The sequence below is a fragment of the Capra hircus genome, chromosome 7, assembly GCF_001704415.2.
Source record: "Capra hircus breed San Clemente chromosome 7, ASM170441v1, whole genome shotgun sequence".
Lineage (NCBI taxonomy): Eukaryota > Metazoa > Chordata > Mammalia > Artiodactyla > Bovidae > Capra > Capra hircus.
This window is the reverse complement of record NC_030814.1, coordinates 98,905,344-98,917,019: the sequence shown is the minus strand read 5'-3', so window position 1 is coordinate 98,917,019 and position 11,676 is coordinate 98,905,344. Positions and strand designations below refer to the sequence as shown.

Below are 11,676 nucleotides of genomic sequence, written 5' to 3'. Positions count from 1 at the left end.
TCAAAAATGTACAATAAGTGATTCTGAATCTGAAGTCACTTACTGTAAATGTACCCATCTGGCTCTCTACTTTATGTTTACACAACTTTTCCTCTTCATAGCATAGCTTTAATGGAATTGGGAGATTAGCTGGATGCCCCATGTGAGTTATAACCCTTCTGGGTTTTGCATATCACATCTGTATACCCGTCTCTCTTTCCTTATGTATTACTCAAGACTCACAAGCAATCTTGTTTCTATCATCACAAAATAAATACAGCTCTCTCTTTTTCTTGTTTTGCATTGTTTCTATAACTTTCCTATGATTATTCCCTATGTGTTAGGTGGATCTAAACTCTACCTTAATGACCAACACATCTAATATATTTTTGCTCCTTAGTGATTTTTGAGTAAATAGAGTAGATATTTGATTTCTAAACTGGAGTATTTTGAAATTGAAATATGACACTATGAATATTAAGTTTAAATAAACACTTATCAACTGGGTTTTTCCTGGGGAAAGTGGGGTGTATGCTACCCCAGGAGTAGATGAGAGGGTACTTACAAAAGCAAAGTCAGTTCCCAATTTTGCTGATAATTCTCCTTCCCATTCCATCTACCTTCTTCCCAATCATATTAAATAGCAAGACACAAAGAGACAAAAATTGAATGATTTGACACCTAAAGTAGTCAAAATTATAGAGACAGTGGGTAGGATGGCAGTTGCCAGAGGCTTTGGAAAGAAGAATGGGGAATTAGGTTAGTGGAAATAGAGTTTCACTTCAGGAAGATAAAAATTTCTGGAGATGGATAGTGGTGTGTGTGTGTGTGCTCAGTTGTTCAATCATGTCTGACTCTTTGCAACCCCATGGAGTATAGTCCACCTGGTTCCTCTCTCCCTGGGATTTCCCAGGCAAGAATATTGGAGTGAGTTGCCTTTTCCTCCTTCAGAGGATCTTCCTGATCCAGGGATCAAATCCATATCTCCTGTCTTACATGCAGATTCTTTACCACTGAGCCACAAATGCTCCTGAACTGGACACTTAAGATGTCTAACAGGGTAAGATAATAATAGCAAATTCAACAACTGACAGAGGATTAATTTCCAAAATATACAAGCAGCTCATACAACTCAATACCAGGAAAACAAACAACCCAATCAAAAAGTGGGAAAAAGATCTAAACAGACATTTCTCCAAAAACATACAGATGGCTAACAAACACATGAAAAGATGCTCAACATTGCTCATTAGAGAAATGCAAATTAAAACCACAATGAGATATCACCTCATACCAATCAGAATGGCCATCATCAAAAAGTCTACAAACAATAAATACTGGAGAGGATGTGGCAAAAAAGGAATGCTCTTGCACTGTTGGTGGGAATATTAATTGATACAGCCACTATGGAAGATGGTATGGAGATTACTTACAAAACTAGGGATAAAACCACCATATGACCCAGCAATCCCACTCCTAGGCATATAACCTGAGGAAACCAAAATTGAAAAAGACCCATGTATCCCATTGTTCACTGCAATACTATTTACAATAGCTACAACATGGAAGCAACCTAGATGCCCATCAGCAGATGAATGGATAAAGAAGTTGTGGTACATATACACAATGGAATATTACTCAGCCATAAAAAGGAAAGCATTTGAGTCAGTTCTGATGAAGTGGATGAACCTAGAACCTATTATACAGAGTAAAGTAAACAGAAAAAGATACATATATTCTAACGCACATGTACAGAATCTAGAAAAACTGTGCTGAAAAATTTATTCACAAGGAAGCAATGGAGAAACAGACATAGAGAATAGACTTATGGAGATGGGGAGAGGGGAGGAGAGGGTGAAATGTATGGAAAGAGTAACATGGAAACTTACATTACTATATGTAAAATAGATAGCCAATGGGAATTTGCTGTATGGCTCAGGAAACTCATACTCTGTAACACCCTAGAGGGGTGGTATGGGAGGGAGATGGGAGGGAGGTTCAAAAGGGAGGGGATATATGTATACCTGTGGCTGATTCATGTTGAGGTTTGACATAAAACAAAATTCTGTAAAGCAATTATCCTTCAATTTAAAAAAAAAGATAAAATGGCTAAGACAGTAAATTTTATGTTGTTATGTTATCCTGTCAGGCATGAGACACATTACTCCAATGCTGAGTGTTACTCAGCCCTCAGCAATCAACTCCTAGGGGGATCAGCCTCAGCTACAGAGCATCACTGGGCAGCCCAAATTCAATAACTATATGGTGAGGGTGTGTAAACATTGATCTCTTTTGCCCCAGTTCCAGGCAATTCTAAGGGACTGTATTAGCTCCAGAGCTCCCTGGGGGTTTTCAAAGGCCTGTGATGGGTTTGAACTTGACTTGATTTCTTTCCACTGTCTTTTCTGGCTACAAGTTCAGTTCAGTCGCTCAGTCGTGTCTGACTCTTTGTGACCGCATGAATCGCAGCATGCCAAGTCTCCCTGTCCATCACCAACTTCTGGAGTTCACTCAAACTCATGTCCATCTGGTCGGTGATGCCATCCAGCCATCTCATCCTTTATTATCCCCTTCTCCTCCTGCCCCCAATCCTTCCCAACATGAGGGTCTTTTCCAATGAGTCAACTCTTCCCATGAGGTGGCCAAAGTATTGGAGTTTCAGCTTCAACATCAGGCCCTCCAATGAACACCCAGGACTGATCTCCTTTATGATGGACTGGTTGGATCTCCTTGCAGTCCAAGGGACTCTCAAGAGTCTTCTCCAACACCACAGTTCAAAACCATCAATTCTTCAGTGCTCAGCTTTCTTTATAGTCCAACTATCACATCCATACATGACCACTGGAAAAACCATAGTTTTGACTAGATGGACCTTTGTTGGCAAAGTAATGTCTCTGCTTTCCAATATGTTATCTAGGTTGGTCATAACTTTCCTTCCAAGGTGTAAGTATCTTTTAATTTCATGGCTGCAATCACCATCTGCAGTGATTTTGGAGCTCAAAAAATAAAGTCTGACACTGTTTCCCCATGTATTTCCCATAAAGTGATGGGACAAGATGCCATGATCTTGGTTTTCTGAATGTTGAGCTTTAAGCCAACTTTTTCACTCTCCTCTTTCACTTTCATCAAGAGGCTTTTTAGTTCCTGTTCAATTTCTGCCATAAGGGTGCTGTCATCTGCATATCTGAAGTTATTGATATTTCTCCCAGCAATCTTGATTCCAGCTTGTGCTTCTTCCAGCCCAGCATTTCTCATGATGTACTCTGCATATAAGTTAAATAAGCAGGGTGACAATATACAGCCTTGATGTACTCCTTTCCCTATTTGGAATCAATATGTTGCGCCATGTCCAGTTCTAACTGTTGCTTCCTGACCTGCACATAGGTTTCTCAAGAGGCTGGTCAGGTGGTCTGGTATTCCCATCTCTTTCAGAATTTTCCACAGTTGATTGTGATCCACACTGTCAAAGGCTTTGGCATAGGCAATAAAGCAGAAATAGATCTTTTTCTGGAACTCTTTTGCTTTTTCCATGATCCAGCAGATGCTGGCAATTTGATCTCTGGTTCCTCTGCCTTTTTAAAAACCAGCTTGAACATCTGGAAGTTCACAGTTCACGTATTGCTGAAGCCTGGCTTGGAGAATTTTGAGCATTACCTTACTAGGGTGTGAGATAAGTGCGATTGTGCAGTAGTCTGAGCATTCTTTGGTATTGCTTTTCTTTGGGATTGGAATGAAAACTGACCTTTTCCAGTCCTGTGGCCACTGCTGAGTTTTCCAAATGTGCTGGCATATTGAGTGTAGCACTTTCACAGCATCATCTTTCAGGATTTGAAATAGCTCATCTGGAATTCCATCACCTCCACTAGTTTTGTTCATAGTGATGCCTTCTAAGGCCCACTTGACTTCACATTCCAGGATGTCTGGCTCTATGTGAGTGATCACATCATCGTGATTATCTGGGTCGTGAAGGTCTTTTTTGTACAGTTCTTCTGTGTATTCTTGCCCCCTCTTCTTAATATCTTCTGCTTCTGTTAGGTCCAGACCATTTCTGTCCTTTATCGAGCCCATCTTTGCATGAAATGTTCCCTTGGTATCTCTAATTTTCTTGAAGAGATTTCTAGTCTTTCCCATTCTGTTCTTTTCCTCTATTTCTTTGCCTTGGTCACTGAAGAAGGCTTTCTTATCTCTCCTTGCTATTCTTTGGAACTCTGCATTTCAATGGGTATATCTTTCCTTTTCTCCTTTGCTTTTCATTTCTCTTCTTTTCATAGCTATTTGTAAGGCCTCCCCAGACAGCCATTTTGCTTTTTCGCATTTCTTTCCCATGGGGATGGTCTTGATTCCTGTCTCCTATACAATGTCACGAACCTCCATCCATAGTTCATCAGGCACTCTGTCTATCAGATCTAGACCCTTAAATCTATTTCTCACTTCCACTGTATAATCCTAAGGGTTTTGATTTAGGTCATACCTGAATGTTCTAGTGGTTTTCCTTACTTTCTTCAATTTAAGAAAGAAAGTGGCTACAAAGAGTTTGCCAAACTCTGATGTCTGAGGAAACAGTCCTCACAAGCCTGTCCTCATTTCAGACACCAGCACAAGTTCCCAGGTTCCCAGGGGGACCCTCACTTCAGGTCAGCCAGCTACAAATTCAAGGACTTTCTCACATTCAGTAATTTTCTAGAATGTTCAAATTAAGGAGAATCCCTCAGGTTTAATAGTACACCAGAAACTCACAGAACTCAGGAAAGTTCTTGGCTCAGATGGTAAAGAAGCTGTCTGCAATGTAGGAGACCTGGGTTCAATCTCTAGATAAGGAAGATCCCCTGGATAAGGGAATGGCAACCCACTTCAGTATTCTTGCCTGGAGAGTTCCATGGACAGAGGAGGCTGGTGGGCTACAGTCCATGGGGTCACAAAGAGTTGGATACAACTGAGTGACTAACACTCTATAATTATAGCTTTTTTAATAGTAAAGAACATAAATTAAAATCAGATGAAAGATACAACATAGGGCGAGATCTGGAAAGTCCCATAGGTGAAGCTTCTTGGTTTCCTCTTTCCATGGAGTCCAGATCCATTACCTCCTCCTTGCTACAATATATGACAAAAATACTTATATATATATAAGTATATATATATATATATATATATATATATATATATATATATATATATATATATATATATATATATTGCTATCTAGGTGGCTCACCTGAGTTTCAGTCTCTAGAATTTTTATTGAGACTCATTCCATAAATGTGATTAGTTGAATTTTTGTCCATATGATTGAACTCCATTTCCAGCTTCCCTCCCCAGATGTTGGGTTGATAAACTTGAGAACACAGTTGTTTAGACATATTGATTTTCTTCTAGTTCATCAACCAGACCACATTCTTTTCAGCCTCTGGATCATGCATTTATTTCTCTCTGTCTCATCTTCACTGAAACAAAAAATGGGAAGATTTTTTAAGCTGGGGGGAGCTAATGGAAAAGTACTCGAAGATGTTAGGGAAGGGAGATGGGTTGATAGGATAGGCCATTTGTGTTTGCTAATTGCTGCTTTTCTTTTGGGGACTTCCCAGGTGGTGCTGGTGGTAAAGAAGCCGCCTGCCAATAAAGAAGACAGGAGTTTGATCCCTGGGTCAGGAAGATCCCTTGGAGGAGGAAATGGCAACCCTTCTTGCCTAGAGATTCCCCATGAGAATCCCCATGGACAGAGGAGCCTGACAGGCTAGAGTACATAGGGTCGCAAAGAGTCGGACATGACTGAAGCGACTTAGCACACATGCACGCTTTTCTTTTTAACTGGAGGATAATTACTTTACAATGTTGTGTTGGTTTCTGCTGGACAATAAATGGAGTCCACCATAATTGTACATATATCCCCTCCTTCTTGACCCTCCCTCCCCACCTCCCATCCTACACCTCTAGGTCATCACACAGTGCCAGGCTGGGCTCCCTGTGTTGTATATCAGCTTCCCACTAGCTTTCTATTTTACACATGATAGTGTATATATGTCAATGCTATTGTTTTGGTTGCTGCCTTTTGAATTTAGGCTCTTACACTCCCACAGAAGCAGGGAGATAGGGGAACTAATTTTCTTTATGATTAGATTTCAAAGGGAAGGCTTTGTGAAAATCATTCTTTGGTTGTAAAAAGGATGAGAGACTTGGATATTTATCTACATTTACTAATAAAAGAAGCTGACTGGACTTCCCTAGTGGTTTAATGGTTAAGGCTCTGTGCTTCCACTGCAAGGGGCATGGGTTCAGTCCCCGGTCAGGGAACTAAGATTCCCACATGCCCATGGCGTGGCCAAAAAGAAAAAAAAAAAAGAGTAGAAAAAGAATTTAGAAGTTTTCTAATGTATGTACTCTAAGAAAAGAGAGTGAGGACAGATTGTTAGAAACTCATTTAAGATGAGGGGGAAACTTAAGGTAGTCTTAGTCAATGACCCAAGACTGTTTTCAATCTCAAAGCTTAGAAATTAAATGGATTAAATAGGAGATGAGCCTCCCTTATGGAAGCCCATTCTTGTTCTTCAAAATGGTAACACTCTTCAAGAACATAACTTGATGGCCAGTTGATTCCACTGGACTCCAGTCCTGGTGTGAGCAGCGATTCTTCTTTACCAAGTCGAATATTTGTGTTTATGTTTGCCTTTCCTGCCTGCAGTGCATTGGCAAATTTTGTGTTTTTTTAACATTTATTTATTTATATTTCCTTTTGGTTGTGCTGGGTCTCCCTTATTGCATGTGCACTTTCTCTAGCAGTGGCAAGCATAGGTTACTCTCTAGTTGCGAGGGTAGTGATAAGTGAGGGCTTCTCCTTGTGGTGACTTCTCCTGCTGTGGAGCACAGGCTCTAGCATGGATGGGCTTCAGTAGCTGTGGCTCCTGGGCTCTAGAGCACAGGCTCAGTAGTTGTGGCACACAGGCTTACTTGCCTCATAGCATGTGAAATCTTACTGGGCCAGGGATCAAACCTCAGTGCCCTGCACTGGCAAGTAGACTCTCAGTCGCTGGACTACCAGGGAAAGTCCCATTCAATTTCTGTATGGTGAAGAAGATGGGAAAATAAACATCCATCAAGACACCTGGTAGTTTGAACATATTCTGTACCCCCTGAAGCTGCTCAACATCATATATCTCCAGGGCGGCAATTCTGTAATTCAATTCCCACTTTTCTGAATTCTAATCCAGCACTCTGTCCTGGCACAATACCCGAACATATGTCCCCTTTCATCCAGATTTTGTCACCATCTGGATCTTGTGTTTCAAACTCAGTAAATTCATCTAGAGCGAGGCAGCTAGACCCAACAATTTATTAGCACCGGACCTGTTCTAATAGTCTTGGCCTTGCAGTTTTCCTGTCCTAGTGATACATGTTCAAACCTTATTTTGGAAGCATACTAAGGATATTCAGAAAAGTTCAACCATGCTGAAAATCAAATAAATAATTTATTTGTCAGTGTATTTTCTGTTTGGACATAGAGCATGATCTGATAAATGCTGAAATCCAGGATTTAAGCTCTATGAGGGCAAAGATTTTTTTCTTTTTTTCCTCCCTTCACTTCTGTGTTCCAGATATTTGCATCAGCCTGGCACACTGAGAGCCTCTCAGTAAGTACTGTTGAATAAATGAATTTGATAAGAACTAGCCATGGTATTAAGAACAGGCACTATTTCATAACTCTCATTCAACTATACTAAGTCTGTACTTGAAATGACTGATATCAACCTGCAGGACTGGAAATCCAATCCATTTACAGTGATGGATAAGTAAAAGGAGGGATGCAGAGACTAGAACTGAGGTTAATAGAGACAGCACTGTAAGAGGTGAAGACAAAGTACTCTCTAGGCAATTTTGACCAAAGTCCCTTGCGGAGGATGGATGAGAAACAAAACTCGATGTGACTAAAAGGCAAAATTTCTTGTTGGGGAGAGTGTGGAGAAAAGGGTACCTTCCTATACTGGTGGTGGGAATGTAAATTGGTACAGCCACTATGAAGATTCCTTTAAAAACTAACTATAGAAGTTTGTATAGACTATATGATCCCACAATCCCACTCCTTGGCATATATATAGAGAAAACCATAATTCAAAAAGCTACATGCTCTCCAGTGTTTATTGTAACACTATTCACCAAAACCAGGACAAGGAAGCAACCTAAATGTCCATCAACAGAGGGATGATTGAAGATGTGTACATATACACAATGGAATATTACTCAGTTATGAAAAAGAACAAAATAATGCCATTTGCAGTAACATAGATGGACCTAGAGATTATCAAACTAAGTGAAGTATGTCAGACAAATATATAGTATCACATGTGGAATCCAATAAAAATGATACAAACAAACTCACAAAACAGAAAGACTCACAGATCTCAAAATCAACCTCATGGTTACCAAAGGGAAGTGTGGGGGGTGGGGGTAGTGATAAACTTGGAGACTGGAATGAACATATATACACTACTATGTATAAAATAGACAACTAATACGGACCTATTGAATAGCACTAGGAACCCTACTCAATATTCTGTAATCACTTATGTGGGAAAAGAATCTGTGAAAGTATGGATATATACATATAACTGATTCACTTAACTGTATAGCAGAAACTAACACAACATTGCGAATCAGCTATACTCCAATAAAATTTTTTTTTAATATTCTGTGGTAACCTATACAGGAAAAGAATCTGAAAAAGAATAGATATGGGTATATGTATAATTGATTCACTTTGCTGTGCACCTGAAATTAATGCAACATTGTAAATCAACTATACTTCAATAAAAAAAACTTTTTAAAGAGGCAGGATTTCAAACACGTGAATGTCAATATAGTATTCTGAGTAAATGCAACCTGTTGAGTAATTAAGCATAGGTCTACACATTCTAAAATTCAATCAATGGTCATTAAAAAGCACTTTCTCTACTTATGTAAGATTATTAAATAATAGTCGATAGTCTAAGTTCATGAAATGTGTTTCTAAGACAATTCTGAAATTGTTTAATGAGCTGAATGCAAGATATTTGCATTAAAATTTATATGCTCTGCTTAAATAAAATACATGTTTATTTAAATCACACATACAAGAAAGAAGCAGAATTTCTCTAGGCAACTACTGCTATTATTGTCAGCTCAAAACCCTTGGATCAGTGTTCCCATCACTGAACACAGAGTGTTCTTCTAAGGATTTTTTGTAGAGCACTCTTGATGTCCCTGTTCCTCAGGCTGTAGATGAAAGGGTTCAGCATGGGGGTGACCACAGTGTACATCACCGAGGCGATCATGCCTCTCCAGGAAGATGAATCAGAACTGAGATAAACACCAAGGCCTGTCCCATAGAACAAAGAAACCACGGACAGGTGAGATGCACAAGTAGAAAATGCCTTACATTTCCCATGAGCTGATGGGATTCTCAGAATGGAGGAGACAATGCGGATGTAGGAGAAAAGGATCCCTGAGAAAGGAACAATGCCAAGAAAGCCAATCACCACATACAGCAGGATGTAATTGATGAGCGTGTCTGAGCAGGCAAGTGTGAGGACCTGAGCAAGTTCACAATAAAAGTGTGGAATGACCCAGTTGGTACAGAAGGACAGCCGTAACATCAGCAGACTCAGGATCAGGGAGTATGACAAGCTGATGAACCAAGACACAAGAACCAGCAGACCACAGAGGCAAGGGTTCATGATGATTGTGTAGTGCAGGGGGTGACAGATGGCCACAAAGCGGTCATAGGCCATCACAGTCAGGAGAAAAGTGTCCATACCTCCAAAAACCATGAAAAAATACATCTGGGTGATGCAGTCTGCATAGCTGATAGATTTGCTCTGTGTCTGGATGTTCACCAGCATCTTTGGAACTGTGGTGGAAGTGAAACAGACATCGGCAAAGGACAGGTTGGAGAGGAAGAAGTACATGGGGGTGTGGAGGTGGGAGTCTGAGCTGATGGCCAGGATGATGAGCAGGTTCCCAAGGACAGTGACCACAAACATAGATAGAAACAGCTCAAATAAGATGTGCTGGTTCTCTGAGTCTTGGAAAAATCCCAGGAGTGAAAATTCTAAAACATGTGTTTGATTTCCCGGTTTCATATTGCTGATGCATCCACTAGAGGATTGAAGAAGAGGGGATAAAAACATGAAATAACCACTGGACCAACTCTAGAGTCTGTGTGTGTGTGTGTTATTTGCTCAGTCAAGTCTGACTCTTTCTGATCCTATGGACTGTAGCCCGCCAGGCTCCTCTGTCCATGGAATTCTCCGGGCAAGAATACTGGAGTGGGTCCAGCAGATCTTCCTAACCCAGGGATCGAACCCAGGTTTCCTGCATTGCAAGCAGATTCTTTACTGTCTGAGCCACCAGGGGAGCCCATAGAGTCTCTCTACTTCTTTAATATCTTAAAGTGAAGGATTGGGTATAAAAACATTAACATGACAAAGCTTCAGAATCCTATATTGTTATTTGTCTATACAGTATTTCAACCACTGTCCACTGACCTTTGGGATACCCACCCATCCTCTTGACTCTGGCTTGTTGTTGGTCAGTCACTAAGGCGTATCTGATTCTTTGCAACTGCATGGACTGCAGCCCACCAGGCTCCTCTGTCCATGGGATTTTCCAGGCAAGAATACTGGAATGGGTGGCCATTTCCTTCTCCAGATTATCTTCCTGATGCAGGGATCAAAACCGCATCTGCTGGATTGCAGGCAGATTCTTTACCACTGAGTCACCAGGGAAGCCTCTATCTCTGGCTTAGGATCATCAAATCTACAAAGTTAGCGCAGGACTTCCCTGGTGGTCCAGTGGATAAGAATCCACCTGCCAATGCAGGGAATGTGGGTTTGATCTCTGGTCCAAGAAGATCCCACATGCTGCAGCACAACTAAGCCCACGTGCCACAACTGCTGAAGCCCTCATGCCCTAGAGCTCATGCTCCACAGAGAAGCCACCGCAACTAGCCCACTCACTGCAACTAGAGAAAGCGCCGTGCAGCTCCAAATACCTAGTGTAGAGGAAAATAAATAAGTACATTTTCTAAAAAAAAAATTAATTAAAAGTTAAGAGCAACTTTGAAACTTAGAGATAAATTGTTCATTCATGCTCTAAAGCAAAAGTGGAACATGAGGCCCAGTGAAATACAGTAACTTGTTCTAGTTTCTTTGCCTTGTCTGGGACCCAGAAAGGAGTCAGTTAACCATGCCTCAGAGGTGAGAAAATTTGAGAGAATACCTCAACTATCTGGACAAAGTAATGTGGGATGAGTAGAATTAAGGCTTATTTCTTATGGAAAAATGAAAATATTTTTACTAAATAATAAAACACATTTACAAATGTTTAGGGGCTTCCCTGATAGTTCAGTTGGTAAAGAATCCGCCTGCAATGCAGGAGACCCTGGTTCAATTCCTGGGTCGGAAAGATCCGCTGGAGAAGGAATAGGCTACCCACTCCAGTATTCTTGGGCTTCCCTTGTGGCTTAGCTGGTAAAGAATCCACCTGCAGTGAGGGAGACCTAGGTTCGATCCCTGGGTCTGGAAAATATCCTGGAGAAGGGAAAACCTATCACTTCAGTTTTCTGGCCTGGAGAATTCCATGGAGTGTATAGTCCACGGTGTTTCAGAGTCAGACACGACTGAGCAAGTTTTCACCTACAAATGTTTAATGTCTGGTATGACAAGGACA

The 11,676-nt window shown here is 40.7% G+C and overlaps 1 protein-coding gene across 1 annotated transcript; it reads right to left on the bottom strand.

The window, feature by feature from the left end:
• On the bottom strand, positions 9,156-10,091 carry LOC102179936 (olfactory receptor 7D4-like). Its single transcript, XM_005682436.2, has one exon. It carries the CDS (start codon positions 10,086-10,088, stop codon positions 9,156-9,158), a length of 933 nt encoding a protein of 310 aa, XP_005682493.1. The 5' UTR covers positions 10,089-10,091.

Coding starts and splice junctions, on each gene's coding strand:
- LOC102179936 (XM_005682436.2), bottom strand. CDS start 10,088: ATGAAACCGGGAAATCAAACACATGTTTTAGAATTTTCACTCCTGGGA.